Below are 19931 nucleotides of genomic sequence, written 5' to 3' on the forward strand. Positions count from 1 at the left end.
CGGGTTTAGAGGCATAGGCTGGGGGATCTGGACTGGCTTTGGCTGTAAGTGGGATTTTGAGATATGGTTTTGGGGCCTGTTGAAGTTATAATGTTTTAATGGGGCTGTTGTATGATTTTAATATGTGATGGGGTATGTACGGGTGGGGGCGGGTTTGACGAAGGGTGAAGGGCGGGGGCGGGTGTTTTGGGGGTTGGAAAAACAATACAATCATTTGGTAAAGGTTTAGATTGTTAGGCATTTGCCGAGGTTATGTTATGTAAATGTGCACCTGTTTCATTAAAGCGGCCTTTTTCACACTCTACTTGGTTTCTTGGTCTGCTCACTCTCCCCCACCCCTCCCTCCCAAAGGGGGCTTGGGGGGGGGCAGCCGACCCCTGGGAGGTCCCCACCCCGGGCTGTTTGGGAGGGGCGGGTGGGGTCCATTTTGGAGCAGGCTGGCGTTTGGGCTGGTTTTGGGCTATTTCTAGTTTATGGAGGAGCCCAACCTATAAGTGCATTGGGCTCCTCCCCCCGGCCACCATTTTAGGCTTAGGTGACCTGGTGGCCGGGTGGTATCTTAGTCAGTTTTTGTCCCTCCCTCCCTCCCTGTATGGATTGTTTACTTTCTTTTCTTTTTTATCGTTTCTTGGTTTTTGTTATCTTATTATGGTTCATTATTTAGGCGCAGCTGGTTGTAACAGGTGGACATGGGGTTTTCTTATATTGTTCATTTTATTGTCGCTTGGAACAGGTGCGGTGCGGATTAATTTGATTTGCCAGTTTTGGGCATGATGGGAGTTGATAGTTTGGAATTTGGATTTTGTCAGGGGAAGTTGTTCAGGTGGAATTCGGGTTTAGAGGCATAGGCTGGGGGATCTGGACTGGCTTTGGCTGTAAGTGGGGTTTTGAGATATGGTTTTGGGGCCTGTTGAAGTTATAATGTTTTAATGGGGCTGTTGTATGGTTTTAATATGTGATGGGGTATGTACGGGTGGGGGCGGGTTTGACGAAGGGTGAGGGGCGGGGGCGGGTGTTTTGGGGGTTGGAAAAACAATACAATCATTTGGTAAAGGTTTAGATTGTTAGGCATTTGCCGAGGTTATGTTATGTAAATGTGCACCTGTTTCATTAAAGCGGCCTTTTTCACACTCTACTTGGTTTCTTGGTCTGCTCACTCTCCCCCACCCCTCCCTCCCAATTGCTGTTCTCATTCTAAATAAAGATATTTCAAGATTCACAATAACAAACAGAGTGTGTTTCCAGAGACTTTTTTCTCTCACCCTACTTAAACAAGGACATTGTAACTGTCCCAGGCTATTGTTATATAATGTGTCAATTGAACTGTTCGAATAAACTATGAAAGCATCTGCAAACTTCATGTCCTGCTGTCAGGAGAGAAATGTTGACTGTATTCTATAGTAAATTGTCTTATTTTAACTGTTCCCTATTGGTGCGACATGTACTCGTGTATGAATGAATGTCTGTATCTAAAGTCCTATAAAAGGATGGGCAGATTTTTAGGTATGGGACAGCCTTTTTCTTCACCTTTAGAAGACGAATCTTTGCCGGATTTCACTTACAACTGTACTGAGTTATCTGTCATTATTTGGATGCCTTACTGCTAAAGGTATTTATGGTATATTATATGCAAACTGCTTATTGATTCTTTAATTGAAGCCTTGAAAGGACAATTATTGTCTGAAGTGAATGTTCCAGTCAGCACTAAAGTCGGTATCAAGACTACAACTCTCCCAAAGCCCAGCCGTTGGCGCCCCCATGAGTTGGATTTTAGGATAGGTTTCTGCTCTGACAGCACTCATTCTGAATTGAATTTCCTGCAGTTTGTCTCAGGGCTGATGCTCAATTAAAACCGAAATAAAACGATTTATATAAAATCACACATTTCAGTTGATTTGAGAAACTGAGACTTGAATATTGTTTTCATAGTTACACATATTCGCTACTGGAGGAATATCTCCGTAAATGTCTGCTTCTTTTTTTACTGAATTTGAGAAAAAGTGATGAAAGTTTAATGCAGTTTATAAGATTACTACCTTTGATGTCATGGGGTCAGAAATCATCTTACGTCATCTCATGTGATGCTATCAATTAAGCTAAGGATGTTTAAAACCTCGAGAGCGCAGAAATGAGTCTTCCACAAACATCGATATGTTTATATCTGGAGCTCCGTTTTTAGGTCGAGCGACCTATCTCAATGCGCATGTGCGCATTGAGAGCGGGAGCTCGATCTATTGCGGCTTAAACAGAGCTTACCGAGATCAGGCGATTCCCAGGCGATTTCTTCCAGTGCACGTGAAAGCGCGTGCACAATGCCACCAGCCGCTTGCCTGGCATTACCACATCAAAGGCAAGGCGTCCTCGTCTCAGGCCCCTGCTGCTTCACACCCTCATGCCGCTCTCCCCGCTCCGCCCCCTCCCCTGCCCGCCGTGTCCACTTCACTTTGACGGCCGCAGGCCGTCTCTCGTGTTTCTCGTTGTCTTTAATTGGTCATCTATTGTAAAGCAGACCCTCTTTCCAATAGCATTGGTCCTTTGTAATGCATGCGTTTTCGTGTTAGACTTTGCTTTTATTTTCGTTGGCAGGGCATTTCTCGGACTTTGGCATATCTCAGACTTTGTAATTTTTAATGCCCTTTGTAATGCGTGCATTTTCGTGTTACACTTTGCTTTTATTTTCCATAGCAGGGCATTTGTCGGACTTTGTAATTTTTTATGCGCTTTTGAATGCGGGCATTTTCGTGTTAGACTTTGCTTTTATTTTTGATAGCAGGGCATTTCTCGGACTTTGTAATTTTTAATGCGCATTGCAATGCGTGCATTTTAGTGTTAGACTTTGCTTTTATTTTCCATAGCAGGGCATTTCTCAGACTTTATAATATTTTATGCGCTTTCGAATCCAGGCGTTTTCGTGTTAGACTTTGCTTTTATTTTCGATAGCAGAACGGCATTTCTTGCACTTTGTAATTTTTAACGCGCTTTGTAATGCGTGCGTTTTCGTGTTAGACTTTGGTTTTGTTTTCGAAAGCAGGGCATTTCTCGGACTTTATACTTTTTAATGCGCTTTCTAATGCGTGCGTTTTTGGTGTCAGCACTAGGGCAGGGTGAAAGTTCGAAGTGAGGATACAGAGGAGTACCGTTGAACTTGAAAGGCCAGCACTGTACTTTTATAATAATAGTTAGCATCTGCGGCCAGGACTGCTCCGTGTAATCATCCTTCACGAGTCAGTGAGTAATGTGCTTTGAATACGACGGCAGCGCTATCTTTTAGTTAAAAATATACATTGCGATTGTATTTACCAGACAGGCTCTCGCTGCTACTCATTGCGCAATATAGTATTCACTACTAAATTTTATATCACACACGAGTCAGCGCATTACATTTTTACTAGGGACGGCGCAGCTCTCTCTCTGTTCTCGGCACTAGGGTCCGGTGCGAGGAGGAAATGGAAAAACAGGAAAACATAGGAGTACCGTCATTCTTGAAAGGCCAGCACTGTACTTTTATAACAATAGTTAGCATCTGCGGGCAGGACTGCTCCGTGTAATCATCCTTCATGAGTCAGTGACTAATGTGCTTTGAATACGACGGCAGCGCTATCTTTTAGAGTTACATACAGCCTGTGCCAATAGCATGCTTTACAGGTAAAAATATACATTGCGATTGTAGCAACTAGTAATATTTATCGTCAAACACAAGTCAGTATGTTACGGTTTTACTGAGGGCGCACATTTACTTTGCTCTTAGCACTGGTGCCCTACTGCCAACTGCAACTTATTTACAGGCCTCTCATTTCCCTATTTGTATTACTGCACACAATATACCTCAAGTATTGTGCAAACGTTAATAAAGCAGCCTAATCCCTTAACAAACAGCAATTATTCGCACACGTATAGTGATGTTAGCGTTATTAATGTGTTATATTGCTTTTCAGTCAAATGTTTCATGTTTAGAAAGTACCACGTGAAAACTATACTTCTTATCGTATGCTTCCTACGCACACTAAAACAACTTTTTTGTTGTACTTCTTATCGTGTGCTTCCTATGCACACTAAAACAACTTTTTGGTTGTAGTGTTGCCTGTTAGTGGAAGTCTACTCTGTCTCAGTGTTATGCTAGGGCATCACTATGGTTTCACGTTTGCTTATTAATAGCCGCAGACAACGAGTTTGGTGGTCTCCTTTTAAGTGTATGCTTTTATCCTGCAAACGCAGATATTATCTAAAGTTGCGTCTTAGCTTGGTGTTAAAGCCGCACCCCCGTCATTCACAGTTCTTCCTCACATCGCAGCGTTGACTGGGGCAGAGTCAGATCTTGGCAGACACATACCCCTCGTACAATCCATAATGTGCCCTTAAAAACACAGCCAGCGTTGACCGGGGCAGACTGACAATTAAACAAATCAAAAGCTTTTTCGGCATCTGAGATACAAATGTGAGCTGGAATATGTTTGGTGTTAAGAAAATCTAGAGCTTCAACTAAATGTGTGTCAGTAGACAACCATATTCCTGCTATAAAACCGTTTTGGTCCTGATTTATCAACAAACCCACTACCTGGCTCAATGTATTTGCCAACATTGTTACTATTTTATAATCAGAAATTAGCAAACTGATTGGTCTGTAAGAGTTTACATTTTCCTAGTGTTTGTTCTTTTGGAGGAAGCTTACAAAAATCACAGTATTAACAAGCATTGGCATAGCAGATAGGTCTCGCGTTTGGGACCTTATAAGTCTTTAGCCATGCAACAGTTGATGCTGTTGCAGAAAGGATACTGTGGTGCATAACTGAATACTTATAAGGCCCCAAAGGCGAGACCTATTGGCTATGCCAATGCTTGTTACATATTTCGAGTATTCCACTTAGAGACTTTTAGTTTACAAATCTGCAGTTTGGAATGGGCTATCTATTTTTGGAGAAAGAATACACCCTGTCCTAAGGGTAAACACGTTCCGAAGGTCAGCGGTCAGAAAAAAAACGGGCCAAAACATAGGTTGAATAGTTTCAATCGCCGTTTTATTATTCAAAATATGAATGTACTAATTAGCCAAAGTTTTAAATATCCCCCGTAGAACCTATTTCAGAAACAAGTTGAGCTCGCTGGGTAGAACACCATTCGTTCCAAACCTTCTCACGCCAGCAAAATTGCGCCCTCAGCTGGCGTCATTTTGTCATCTCACGTAGCGCTCTACTTGACCCTAAAAAAGGGGGGGAGCTTTCCCTGTAATACTACAGCAAAAACACGCCGTCAAATAATTAGATTACAAATCCCATGAACAGACACGTGAGAAATTGAGCGGAGCTTCATGGGAACTGTAGTCTTAAATCTGTCTTGAATTTCTTCCGGGACCTCGCGGTCTACTGTTGTTTCCGTGGTTACCTGATGATACCTGCTCAGCAGCGGAAGTGCGTTTTGGTGTCTAGCTTCCGGCGTGTGCGGCTGTCAGTTGAGCCGCGGCGGTAGAAACAGCGGCTGGTTTGAAATGCCCGGGAGTACCCGGAGCAATGAACTTCTCCGAGCTCTTCAAACTCTCTGGGCAGCTTGGAGCATTCTCCCCCAACGGGAAGTATCTGGTAAGCGGGGCGTACAGCCTTCTATGGGTAGAAGGCAGTGTTAGAGAAGTGTGAGTACTTTACCATTAATAGTGGAAACATGATTAGCAAAGAGGCAAGGGGAGGCAAACGACAAAGAGAGAAGAGTACCCCGACGAAGGAGCCGCACAACTTGGGCTAGTAAAAAAAAAAAAACCCTTCAAATGGCGCGTATCGTTTACAGATCTTGAGGGCGCAATTGGTAGATGAAGATCATCATACCCGAGAAGGGGCTGGAAAGATGCAAGCAACGGTTTTAGGGTGGCAGTGCAGGTGGCTTTTTTAGCTCGCCGAGAGAGAAGATGAAAAGGGGGGGAGTAGTGCCCTGGAGAGAAAGGAACAGTGCCTGGTCTAATATGAGGATTTGGGGTCGCAGGGTGGGGGGAGTACAGAAGAGGTGGAGGCTGCTTTATAGAAGTGTGAGTGTGCATCACGAGAGGAAACGAAGGTGAGAAAAACAAAAGCCCCGATTAACTGGCTGTGAACAGTGCGTCGACAGAAGTGGTCAGGACGTTGTGATAGCAAGTGACAGATTTGTACGCCAGGGCATAACAATGTGCTACTTTCCCAATAGAGACTCCCAGATGTGGGACCGGGGGAAACCCAACTGAAATATTTAGCGAGTGCAATCAAATGCGGCAGTATCGGTTCAGTCGTAGACTGCATTGTGCGTTGAGCTGCAATTACAATACAATAGGCGGCATTGTTCAAGTAGTGTCATAGTCCATATCTTTGAGGAGACACTCGTATTTATGGAACAGGGGCCTTATGGAGCAAGAGGCTTGACGTTTAGTATTGTGTGGGAGGAGAGAAAATAGTCTTGAGAAAGGTAACGTAAGAATGACACGATTAAGTGTTTTACACTCTTTCTTACTTGACATGTTTAACTTGCAGATTGTCTCAAAGCTTTAATGTTAAAGCTGCCGCTGAGTGGTCGAGACGTTGAAGGCTCACGCGTGTTTCTGCACAAAGTTCTGTATATGCCTTTGGTCTCTTGGGACTTACAAGACTAATAAGAAGAGAGCTGGTGTCACAGATCTTGTAGTTTTGGAACCAAGGAGAATTCTGCATTACGCCAGGGATAGTTGGTTTTAGCAGCTATGCAGTGACACCGAACAAAAACGTAAATGTGTTTTTTGCTACGCCTTTCATTGGTAGAACACGTGAGAATTTATCCAAAGCCCATCCCCATACTGTAATTCACAAAAGTTGTCCTAAAAGTCCGTAACACAGAAGGGGAAGCTCTGTAGACCTTCTGTAGTCACTCTCTTAGTATTCTATTCAGTTGCTATGCGCGAAGTGATGGCCAATCTTCTGTTCACATACTTGCATTCATAATACGGAAAACGGCATACACACAATTGTCACGCATGCTAAAATGACCAATCCCTTATTTTGCAGAAAAGTTTTTTTTTGTTTTTTTTAATACTATTTCTATCCAGATTCAGTCTTACTTGGTCTCTTTAACTAATTTCCCCAAGATTGCTTCTATAAGGTCTGATTGATCTTGTGATTTATGCATGTTGCAAATCAACTGTACATGACAGTGCTATTTTATTTTTTAAAAGACCATTTCGCATTAAATTTTGTTCTTGGGTGTACAACTAAGCTGTAAGAGGAGGTGATGTCCATAATTTGAGCCGTACGCTCAAATCTTGACTACCTTTTCTGATTGCATGGCCTTAGGCAAATCATTTTACTGTTATTTTTAAACGTGTAGTGCACATCACATACTGAATTTAATATGTTATTTAATATGATGGTATAACCCAATGTACTAAATGCAAAATGGAATTACTTAAAAAAATCAACATAGTATTTTAAAGAACTTTCATTAATGCGCTCAGTTGCATCATATATAATATATATTGCATCATATATAATAAATTTAAAGGCTAAACTTATGTTTTTGGAGCCAAGCCAGATCACTGACTCAGCTATTGCTCTGAATTTCTTTGCTTGGCCACCTACTTTTACCCTGTATTATCCATTCAAAAAAGTATTAAAATGAGGCCCATTATGAGAGCTTGCTTTAATCTGACGTGTTAATTATAAAATATTTTTGTGCTTTTTATTTTTATTTCTGCTGCAGCCACTATAGACAATATAAATATATGCTCATCTGTCGCAGCACTAAGAAGCATACTTATCAGGAGCTAGCGCTGCCACAGCATAATTTTTTTACACAGCGGTGGCTCAATCAGTACTCCACACTGCTCCATATTTACAAACAGTCTGATTGAGCCCAGTGCTTCAGTTCGTAGAGGCGTGCATCACATTATACCTGCGCTAGCTGTAATGTATGCAGGGTAGGCATTCAGACGTTAAAAGCTATGTAGAACTGACGCAGTGAGGTTATAACTTTTCACTGCGTCACTCTACGACTTGACTGCGTCAAAATCCCCACACCTTTCCAAACCAGGCGTAAGGATTGACACAAGGCTTTTAACATGGTACTGGCTTCTGTCGCATTGCTGGAGTTGCATCAGTCTTCTGACCAACTCCAGCAATTGGTCACTTTAGCGCCAAAAGATTTGTCAATTTCTGCCGCATCCATGAATCCTTGCACCATAGAGCACTGAATCGTAAATACAGGGCATCTATGGCATTGTTAGGGCATTTGCGGCAGGCGCAAGAAATCGGACTCATCAGCGTCAATACGTCAGTTGTAAAAATGCCACTAGGTATATTTATATATCCTATTTGGGGCTAGTTAAGGTATGTGGCAATGGAGTGGCAAATTACACACCGAGTTGGCTGACTAACACTGCATGGAGAGAGCTAATCAGACTAGAAGTTTGAAAGCAAATAAAGAAGCATGCTATATTAGTTATATAGTTGTTGTAACAGCTTAACACACATTGATTTTTCCCCACACACTGTACCTAATGCTTTAGAGCATGCAGAGCCTAAGAAAGCTAGCACAATTTAGTGCATAATTTCAAAAATTATTTTCACACACCCGTTAATGATTTTATCTTGTATGGTATCACTCTTTCACAAAGAATATACACTGCTAAGCTTTTCCAGCACCATTCAAATACTTTTCATGGTTCGTTCAAACTTTATAAGGCCACAGAAACCCGGAAACACAATTTATTAGTTCTGTCACATCCCTCCTTAGAGTAGTTTGTGCAAAAAATATGCAGTGTGGCCCTCATCAAAAACTGAGCTTCGATGTCTACACTTCTTGTAATAAAAGGCTCTTTTATTTTGCCATTACAGTTATATTTTAAAGCTTGTAACTTGGAGCTCAGTGTCAGCTTTATTTTGCATGCGTACTGCAGGTAATGTCGAGAGCATCCACTTCAGCATGAAACAGCTTTGCAGAGAAGCACTAAATATTTAATATTTGTTACATTTCTGGGGGGGAAATGTTTAATTTAAGCTGCTTAAAGATTGAATATGTCCAACCTTAAAAGGGGTGTAAAATGTTTGGAGTCCTCTGAATGGACATTGTATTTTAAGACTTTTAAATACGTTTGATTCTTAAGTCATGTGAAATATACAATGTCTTTTTGTTCTGCACAACTGAGTTCTACTCTGGTTCACCTGTGTCATGATGTCCTCAATGAAAGAGCCTTAAAAGAGTTTTCACTGTCTCGTTTGCTCTGGTTTTTTCACCTTTGCTATGTGGCACCAATCGGTATTGCACAGCGTAGTGGCAATTATATATTGTGGTCCTTGCTGGTGTGACTGCGCCTTGTAGGATGTACTGTCGTATACAGTTCTCTGCCAACTATGTTCCTTGAAGATAAAGGTACACTTTTCTCACTGGTCTTTAAAGTAGGAGACAAATATAATTAACAGTATTTTTTTTATCTCAACCCATAACTATTGGGACTTTAGTTGGAATTATTTTGTAAAACATTATTTGTTAACTTACATTTTTTTTAATTGTTAATGAACTATTATTAGCTCTTTGAAGTCGACACAATTGGTAAAACTAACAGAATTAGGATTGTTTGATGGTGGCTGGTTTTGGGGATGTCTCTTCCCTCAGTATTGTTGTTAGGTGGATGGATATGAGCAACCCCTAGTCTTTATTCCAGAGAATCCAAACACCAACACATCCGGAGACCACTTTTTATACAGTAGGTGGCAAAGGAAATTACAAAGCGGGAGAAACATATGTTTTTGGAGATGGACTTTTATGGAGTTCGTCCTTTGGGAGGATAAAGAGCTTCCTTCGGATTAGATGCAGAGAATCCAAACCTTTCAATTAAGTGGTAATGAATTAAGTGTAGCTGTATGGTAGTAGTGTCATGAAGAGATAGGCTGGTACAGAGCAAAATTCAGATCCTGTAGATGCAGTAAAAAAGCCAGTCATAGCTAACCATTAAAAAAGCGGCTCCTGCGAGCAATCCAGCAAAGGACAAAAACGTGCTTTTAGATATCGTGGAATATTTATCTGAATAGTGGGTGTGTTTGAACAGTTGTGGGTACTGTCACTTAAGTCCTCAAAATACATACCTACATGCTTAAAAAAAATCTTGAGCAAAAAATATCCTTTCTACTTTTCTCCTTAATGTTGACGTGCTGTGTGTGTGCCTGCAAGTCTGTGCTTGTGCTCACCGGCCGACTCTGTGACATCGTTACTCTGTGAGCACCCTTGCTGGGCGTCCTGGAGTGAGCCGCAGGTCTGAGTGGTGCCGCAAGGAGTGCGAGCCCTTAAATTTTGTGGACCGCCTTATAGCTGTTCCGATAGTTAAATAGGAACATGTTTATCTCCGTGTTGAGCTTGGTGTAATCACCAGTCTGTGTTCTTCTGCAAGGAGCAAAGGGAGCCCAATAAAGGCTTGGCTTGTGCGGTACAAAATAACTACCCTTGTGACTGCCTGTTTACTTGTACAGTATAGCAATATTTGATGTTTAGTGGAGTTATGACAACCTTTGGCCCCGGTGCCACTTCACCAGCAGCACTATTTAAATAAATCAAGGTTCTTTCAACTGCAAGGTAACTGCAATTGGTGTCTCTGCACCTGCCGCACAATTGAAATCATGACCCTGTTGTCTGCAAGGTAACTGCACTTGTGACTTCCTGTTTAGTTTAAAATCTTAGCAATAATCTGGGTTTAGTGGGGGGGGGAGGCAAGGAAGCATGGAGGGGGTAGAGAGGTGGGGGGTGTTAATTAAATGTTTTTATTCTGTTTTAAAATATGTTTTAAAGTCAAGTGTACAAACATTAATAAAATTAAACTTTCATTAAGTTAGTGTCCTTTTTGGCTCTTGTAAAATGCAATAAGTAATTAGCAAAGCAGGAGTACCTTAAAGTCTCCAATATCTCACTAAAATATTTTCGATAGTGTATTGTTATGCTTGTGTAAAGCATTTCGACTTTCTCATTAATTTGTAACAATGTGATCAAAAGGGAGAATATTTTCTTTCCTCAAACCCACTATCTGCACCCACATCCATAGAGTAAAGGTATTAAGAGATGTTGTTTGCTGATTAAGTTAATGGCTTGTAACTAAGCTCTTTATGCTTTTGCATCTGGGAACCCGCTTGTTTTGTTAAACTAGTGATAGTTTTGTCACCTTCTCTGTAGTTTAGTGAGGAGACCTTTTTTCCCCTTCTATAATGCCAAATAGGCTAAAGTACTACATTTTAATTTATCTTGTTAAAAAACACATAATCTTGCCATTTTTCCTAACGTTTCCATGGAACTCCTCCACCCCATCCCCCTCTCCCCCCTTGCCATGGCATTTGGGGCTGTATGATAACTTAATCCTCTCATCAATGCTTTTTAATGTCTAGATGGATGGACAGGTAGATCTGGTTCTGGGTTCAGGCATCATCGCTCAGTTGTGTGCCACAACACGCCACTTCGACCTGAAAATACATTTTAAGACAATTTCCACTGCCACAGGGTCCGATTCATGCCACAGGATACAGAATTTTATGTAATGCCTTTAAATTTAATCGCTCTGGCTTTATTCTACATTAAAACGTAGAATCCCACGGATGTTTGTATTCTCTGGTATTCTCTTGGGCTTACAATTGGTTGTATTTCCAGCCTTTGACATCATGTTCTAACGTTGTTAAATCTGCAGTGTTTCTGCTGACTCTTCGAAAAGGATGACATTTTATTAATCACATTTTCAATATATCATAAACATCCTGCTAATCTCAAAATTGAATGGCAGCAAAGCTTTTTATTCTGGCCTTCCTTGGTCTCAGTATTGCCTTAAACTATATTTCCTTAAATCTGCAGTTTGCCTAACAAACTGAAACACTTATTCAGATCAACCCCATTCTGTTTCTGTTAACCTGTTTCTGTAAATTTGTATATAAAATTTTACCTTCCGGATGTTTGATTTGCACAAGCTGCCTTTCTGGGCGAGAAACTGTTGATGTCTGGTTAGTCCTGGGCAACACGCAGCACACATCCTTCATGTATACTGAGTGGATGTGGTTTTTGTTTTCCATGTATAATGTTGTTTCAGTTGACTGTTTATATTTTAACACCCAAAAACCCCATTATTTATATATATATATATATATATATATATATATATATATATATATATATATATACTTTTTTTAGACTAGATTTTTATTTGCTCACTTATATTCTTAAATATGTTTCTTAATATGGGGTAGTAAATTCATATATTAAGAAAAATAGATAAAACATGCAGTATTGAGAGATAGAACATAAGTCCTTTGTCTGCCGAACTTATGCCAGCTCATTGAATTAATGTCTACAGTGTTCTGTGTTATTTGTTTGCTTCTTGGTACCTAAGCATGTGGATACACACTACAAACATAACTTGCTTTTATTCTCACTTTCCAATTTACAGTGCTTTTGGTAAAATACATTACCATAGACCAAATAGATTTATCTTGCCTGTCTAGAATCGCATAATAAACATTCTGACTGGAGTACTTTGTGATTGATGATAAGAATACTACCCATAGTGGCTATCTGTAAGCATTCAGAAGGCACTCAATTGTAATACCTTCCTCAATAAGTAAGTACAAATCCCAGATCCTAAATCTGTGGATCAAAGCAAACTCTCGAGTGACGTGTTGTGAGCAGGGTCTGCATATTGCAGTTATATATGAAATGCCAAAAAAGAATACATTTGTTGTCACTGCGCAAATACAAATACTAAAATATGACTATAGAGCATCCTTTTGAAATAGTATAGTGAATCACTGAACTACCACCGTGTTGTGCAGAAAAAGAAATGAATGTATTGAGCAAATTAAACCGGTGTTGGTTACACTCAAAGATTACGATCTTGTGCCCCTTTTTATGGACATCCTCATCCAGATATATTCCTTATTCTTGTGAAGCTAGTCTACCGACGTATCTCAGTTGTGTCATACTATGTCTTCTGTCACTATCTGGTTAGTCCTGGGACATCCAGAATGGGGGAACGGAATGAAATATTCCCCCTCTTCACATGGAGTATCTCAGTGTTGCTATACCACCAAACCAACCTTTCACAAAATAGAAGTGTGTTGACACTTATGAGAACCTTAAACCAAATACCATATCCAACAGGTTAACAATCACTACTTCTTGTGAAAAGTGATACGGCACCATATTTTTTTATGTGGTAAAGCAGGACTTTTGACCTTCTGTGTAACTGTGAGATAGAGGTTTACTTTAACAATTTGTAATAGCGCCAAACAAGTGTTTTGCAATCCTTGCTACACAAGTCAGCTATATTTTCTTAATACACAAAAGTCCAACCCCTAGCCTTTCAATATACTGCTAGCAAAGTGTCTGCCATTTGCAAAACTTTAAAAAAAAGTGACATTTTTGTTTATAGAGTGCACACCACAAATTGAAATGCTTTAAGTGTTTGAACAATGACCATTATTATAACTTAATCAAACTGCAATTTTTGCTTAAACTCAGAATAGCAAAAAACTAACCTTATTGATCACTGGTTTCAGACTTGTTACTTTGGTACTTCTAGTCCAGTAAGCTTGCTATTAGTTGCACCCATTCACCCGGAGAAATAAACATGATCTTGCACATGGTTGAGTATTTGATTAATAAGAGTATTGTAACATAATCTGTTTTTTTTCAACTGATTCCTACCTCATCCAACACATGATTCAAGTTAGCCAATAGGGAGGTTGCTGCAACGTTACTTGGGGACATTTCAGGCTTATCAAGTAAAAGGAATACAAATGAAATGAGTGCTCTCAAACATAATCTGCACTGCAAATCTGCATAGTTGTTGTTTAATTCAATAGTTAATGTTGTTTATCTGACTTTTCTCAATAGATTTTTCAGATAAAAAAACTAAAATATTTTATTAAGCTCAATGGCAACTAAACTTCTCTCGAAAGCCAAATTGCAACTCATTATTAACAAATCCACCTGAGACAAAACAATTTCTAATCTTCAACCAAGACAAATACGTTTAATGAGTCATTCATCTAAACGGAGTGTATTTAAAAAAATATAAATATAATGTTGCTTTAATAGTCTCTATTTTGTGGCCCTAAAACCACAAAGTATGTTTTAAAAAAAATGTAACTTTTATTTTTGGTGATGTGTTTAAAAAAAAAAATTGCTAATTTTTGTCCTGAAATCATGGAAATGAACGTAGTTATATTTAAAAAGAAAAACCATGCACTTTTGGAGAGTTGATTCCTTTTTTAGTTTTGATTGTTAGCTTTCGGTACCCTATAAGTTGTCTTCTGAGGCCGCATTGAACTTTGCGAGAACTAATTGAATAAATGTTTAATGTGTGTGTTTTAAACATTTTTTTTTTAATAATAATTGGTCTACACGGCCTTCACACTGGTTTTTGGGTAATATCATATGATCATGAAATTATTTTGTTGGTATTTTTGAAGATGGATAATGTATTTCCATTCGGAACTTCCAAAATAAAAACCAGTTCACAGATTGCTGCCTTAGGATTATTGACTTTCTTCATTTTGCTGATGACGCTATTACATCAAATCCACTTTTAACTCTCATTTATTCAACACTACGTCTGTTTACATTTTATTGACTGATAAAGATGTTTTGATTCTTTGCCTTATTAGACTTTATGCTAGTTAACAAAACTACTTGAAAAAATCGTGTTCATGTAATTCCTTGGGCCTTATATTTCATTTTGAAGTATGTTCTGCTTCAGTTTCCTTGAAAGACCTTTCCATAATTGTTTTTTTTTTTTTTTTTAAACTAGGCTTCATGTGTCCAGTATCGCCTGGTCATTCGAGATGTGAACACTTTACAGATTCTGCAGCTATATACATGTCTAGATCAGGTCCAGTGGATTGAGTGGTCGTCTGACTCCCAGTTTATCCTGTGTGCCATGTATAAGCGAGGACTTGTACAGGTATAATACATTTGTTATTTATTGACCTGGGCTGACGTTTGCTTTTAAGGTCTTTCTAGAAATGTTTGCAGTTGTGCATGAGTGAAAACACTATATCACAATAACAGGTACTTTACAATGTGCTTATGCATTCAATTGAAAGTCCTTCTGGTAATTTGTGCTGCGTACCACTGTAGAAAGCATCTCTAATCTAGCGTTGTAATTCACTGGGGGAAACTTATTGATGAGGTGCATCATGCTAAATATTTTAAATAAATGGAAGTTAAGAGACATCGAAACTCCTGATATTATTGAATCATAACTTTATTATAATTCATCGTCTCACAGGTCGCTCCTTCTTTACGCAGTAGCAATGCAGTCAAAAACATCAAAACATTAGAATAGCTTTTCAAAGCTGGAATCTGTATATTCACCTAATATGACACCACATAATCTTTAAGCTTGTTTGTTCAACACCAGTTTAAATCGTTATAATTTATGTCTAGAGCATCATTACTAATTTAAGATGTCAGCTAGTTGCATACCATGAAACAGTACTAATTCAATGAGCGGAAGCATATTTTTCACATGGTAAACAGTGTCTGTAAACTCTAGGTTTTTAACATTGGCTCATAAATATTCTGTTACTTGAAATGTCCCATAATGTTCTGTATTTCTTTGCTGACTGGTGATATTATTATGCTTTATTATATAGCATAAATACAAGTAGTTCCTTAATGTACTGTTTGTATAGCGCTGACTGCAAACTGAAATACCTTTAAGAGCTTTAGCATCTGTGAAAGTGGACAAAATGAGCACGCCAGAGAGACCCAAGTTCTCCATGTGAACAGAACCCAAAAAAGTGTGCATTTTCCATTGGCAGTGTCGGAATTAAATAATGTTATACTGCGTTGAAAAGTGAAGTTTTTCTCTCTGTAGCATGTGTTTCGCGTATTTCAGCATAACCATTTTTGCCTGCCATAATTTATCAGGGCGGGGGATAATGTTCTGAATTTTTAACGCATAACCAACATTTTTGCAGAGCTTGGCACTCAGTAGTAGGATTCAATTAGTTTAAACAAAATCCATAAAACTGGTTTCAAAATGACAATCGGGATTTGGATAAATCATTTTTCATACAATGTAATAAAAATGAACAACTGTACTCTGCCGTATGACAGTTGACAGATCCAGTTGAATGTATCTGCTGACAACTGTTTCCTTTTCCTGCACGGTGTAAAATAGATCACATTAATTTTACATTTCTCATTTTTAGGATTTCATGCTAAATTGCTAAAGAACAAGCTCTTTTTTAACAAGCTTCCAAATGTCTCTGTGATGGTGACTGTACATATGTTTCAGTAACCGTAGAATCTAAATAAAATAATGAAAGATTCAGTGTGAGTCAAGGAGCTGATCTAAAAAGTTAACATGAGCATTCATATGCATGCCATTACCACTGTTCTAAGTGCTTCCACGCACTCCTAGTTGAATTTAGGGGAAACCAAGAAACTTGGAGATTGTTCGTTGAGTGAAATAAACCTTCACTCTCTTCCATTGGTACTTCTGAGCAACACATCTTCTAGCTTGGCTACTTGAGTCTTCCAGTAGCAACCCGGACCTGTTCTTATGTAATATCAGCTGAGAGCAGTGCCTCTTAACTCATTTCAAAACATTACAAATTGCTGTTTTAGTACTGATGCCATTTTATGTTTGAAAATAATTGCTGAAGTTACATAGAAGCATTGCTGCACATTACCTAAAGCCTAATAATACAGAGCCTACATACAGCCTAATAATACAGAGCCTACATCTATCATACAATAGAGACTCATCAATTGGAATGGTTTCAATCTCTGCTACTCAAAACATAGGTGTAGAGACAATTGAGGAGGTTAACGAACCAGTTAGTGTGTAACTTTCAAGTCCGAGATTAAAATCGTGATGTGACAAACTAAGGTTTTTTATCCCTCCTGGTTCATCAGATTAAGCACCACTGAGCTCGGCAATAGTAACGTGTCATTTACAGGGCTTGGTTAGCCTGATTGCATTATGGTACTTTGTAAAAAAAACACTTTATTTATAATATAAAACGCATGAGTGCGAATCTGCTGTCGCAGTGTGCTTACTTTTGCAGTGGAACCCATCTCCAGTCCTTCATGGTCCAGTAATGACTTCTGCTGCAGGGTGTGATGTTTCTGTGCTTCTCTGCTGTCTGGAAAGCGGCAGTGGCTTAGATGTTAACTCTGCAAAGCTCAGGGCCTTATTTTTCTCTCTCCTGTGTTCCAGGTCTGGTCATTGGAGCAGCCGGATTGGCACTGTAAGATTGACGAGGGGTCGGCGGGGCTGCTAGCTTCTTGCTGGAGCCCGGATGGTCGTCACATTCTCAACACCACAGAGTTTCATGTAAGCGCAAAGTCACAACTGTCCCTCCCAGTATCAGATGTTACTGTCTGCACCCTGGTTCCCAAAATAAACTTCCATGGAATGAAAGCTATCACATTCCAGCATGCAGCCCTTTACTGTACTCCTTTCTCTGTTGTTGTTGTTGTGCTACAGTTTGGATGTGGAAATGCCGATTTTAAAACACTGACCCATGCGGGACCATTGGCCTTTCAGGTACCTTACACTGTCAGGTGAGGTGCTCTTATGCAGGACAAAAGGTAGTCTACTTTCTCTAATGCATGAGAAAATGACTCTGTGACTAAAATGCATGGTTCATTAAAAGTTTAAAACATATTAGTTAAACTAGTGGCTTTAGCATTGTCAGCTGTGCTGCGGTTGATAAACGAAGGTTTTTATTTATAGTTTGGCATGGAGCTTTAACTCACTGACTGTAATCCGTTGCCCCCTGTAGCCTCTTCCCAAACTGCTTAAGAGAGTAGCTTTGTTATGTTAGAATAGTCTTGTGCAGCCGGGCACTGGGCTCTAATAAGTGATTTGGAAGGTGTTTGATTCATGTTTACACAATGCATATAAAGGTGGGACTACTTCTTCCATCGCCTTCTTTTTACATTCCTTAATTAGTAGGTATTCCCTCTGTATTTGCTCCCTTTACTTCTTGCCTGCTAATATACAAATCCTTTTGGAAGTCTTCTGCATCCTCAATAAGGATTTCTCTGACTTAGTTCCCTGCTCTGGCAACAATTGCCCCATATGGCACCGTTTGCAGAATACCGAATCGGATCCCCGTTGTCAAAATCTGACATTAGCAGGAAAAGAAAGTGGTTCCTGGGGACGTTTCAAGAAGCCTTTAGGCTTCACCAGGTCCATTTAGCCAGACGGACTAAACGAGTGGCTGGTAGGGCTTCCCAGATGCAGTTAGCATTGTCAGGAGGTAATTCATGCCTGATATCCCTCAGTATCAGTCTCGGAGATGACTGCATGTCGTAAGCTATACACTGGGCTTCAAGTGGGATGAAAAAACTGGAGAGTCTCTCATAATCGGCGTGTCCAATGTAATTAAGGGCGTGGCTTAAAAACACTTCAGCTACAAAATCTGTGCTTAGCATAGTGTGCCACCTGACTTGTATTTTGTTCTTTCTGTCATTGCATCGAGATATGATACAACAAGTAACATCATACCTAGAAGTCAGGACTATTGACTTTGTCAATTGTAGTTGCGTAAGATAAATAAGCAGCAACTATGGCTTATATATAATATTGAAAACGCTTCCACTTAAGGCCCTGGTGACACCACGACAATGTTGCTGCTCCTGAGTTTCAAAAAGAGAAGGGAAATCCAGAGAGAAAATGACTCTCTTGAAAGGATTTCCCTTCCCCTAGAACGCTCACCTGGCAGGACGTCCCGCCGTAACTTCACCACTAGTGAGAAGTGAGCAGTGTGAGCGCACATTGATGTGCCTGCTTTCACTGCAGTTCGGAAAAAAAACGGACCGCGTGTGCCAGGGCATAAAACAGAGCCCGAAAGAGACCCGCTTCGAGGCCCCCTTTAAAAAACTGCCGGTGCTCAGACCCAGTGAGACCCGGCCCACTTAATGCCCTGGCTATACAGACCCAACAAATAGGAATGTAAGGCCGCTAAGATGGCTCTCTAGATTACTGCAACTGCTGTGTACCCTGAATGTCAATCTTTTGAATGCCGGTGAACCATTTTAGTGTTTCATAAATGAAACAAATATAATTTGTTATTGCTAGGGCTAAGATCATTAAGTCGCAGTCTACCAGACAGCACAGCTATCTGGTTTGCTAACATTCAGAAATGTGACCTAGGAATGAATTCCGCCGTTACTTACCATAGGCGTTGTTGTTTGTAACTCACATTTTCTGGCCTTCTATTTGCTGGCTTTATTTGCTTTTGGCTGTCTATCTTGAGGTTGTCCCTCCTGTTGCCCAAGTCTTGTTTGCTGTATTCTTCCACGAACTCACTTTCAGCAAACAGGCCTATCAATGTTGTTCTTATCTTTTCACATTTGCTGTGTATTCAAAGCCCGAGCTCAAATGTCAGGCTGTATCTTCCAGGGAGCTTGCTGTTTATTTGTTTTTCTCCAACTTCAACCTGAGAGGATTTATGTGACAATCGTGCTGGCTAGTGGAAGTCTGCTTGAGGAAGGCTGTACAGATGTTATTTTTTTTTCTAGCACACAACTAAATGTAAATGCCTGTAAATGAACCGTGCTGACGATCAAATCAATACATTAGGTGATGACATTTCTACACCTAGTTTGTGCGATGTATACTTTTATCAGTAAAATTGTGTGAGTGCATTTGTCATTTCAATTGAATATTTTTGTCTGTAATGGCAGTATGCTACCATACCATGCATACTCCATTACCCCACTCTACACCACTCCACGCTACCCTATTCCACTTCAGCCGTCGCCACTCCATTCTTTGCCACTGCACTCTTCTCTGCATCACTCCACTCCTCTCTACTCTATGCCAATGCACTCTACCCCCCCCCCACTACTCTACTAGGCACTACTGCTCTTTTTGCCACATCACTCTGTGCTACCCTGCTCTGCAGCACTTCACTCTATGCCACTGCACACTACACCACTTTACTCAAAACCAATGCACTCTA

General features: G+C 40.0%; 2 protein-coding genes across 2 annotated transcripts in view; one reads left to right on the forward strand and one right to left on the reverse strand.

Annotated features, from left to right (window-relative positions):
- TP73 (tumor protein p73) overlaps positions 1-17168 on the reverse strand; it is a 520666-nt gene extending 503498 nt beyond the window's left edge. Inside the window, exon 1 of the mRNA XM_078642641.1 lies at positions 17017-17168. Within this exon, the coding sequence (XP_078498767.1) occupies positions 17017-17048 (32 nt within the window). The 5' untranslated portion in view covers positions 17049-17168. The remainder of the gene's footprint in view (positions 1-17016) is intronic.
- The window catches only part of WRAP73 (WD repeat containing, antisense to TP73), a 458006-nt gene continuing 443460 nt past the window's right edge, over positions 5386-19931 (forward strand). The window contains exons 1-3 of the mRNA XM_078642643.1: positions 5386-5573; positions 14756-14908; positions 17177-17293. Coding sequence (XP_078498769.1) covers positions 5505-5573; positions 14756-14908; positions 17177-17293 — 339 coding nt within the window. The 5' untranslated portion in view covers positions 5386-5504. The remainder of the gene's footprint in view (positions 5574-14755; positions 14909-17176; positions 17294-19931) is intronic.

Source organism: Lissotriton helveticus, chromosome 5_1, assembly GCF_964261635.1.
Source record: "Lissotriton helveticus chromosome 5_1, aLisHel1.1, whole genome shotgun sequence".
Taxonomy (NCBI): Eukaryota; Metazoa; Chordata; class Amphibia; order Caudata; family Salamandridae; genus Lissotriton; species Lissotriton helveticus.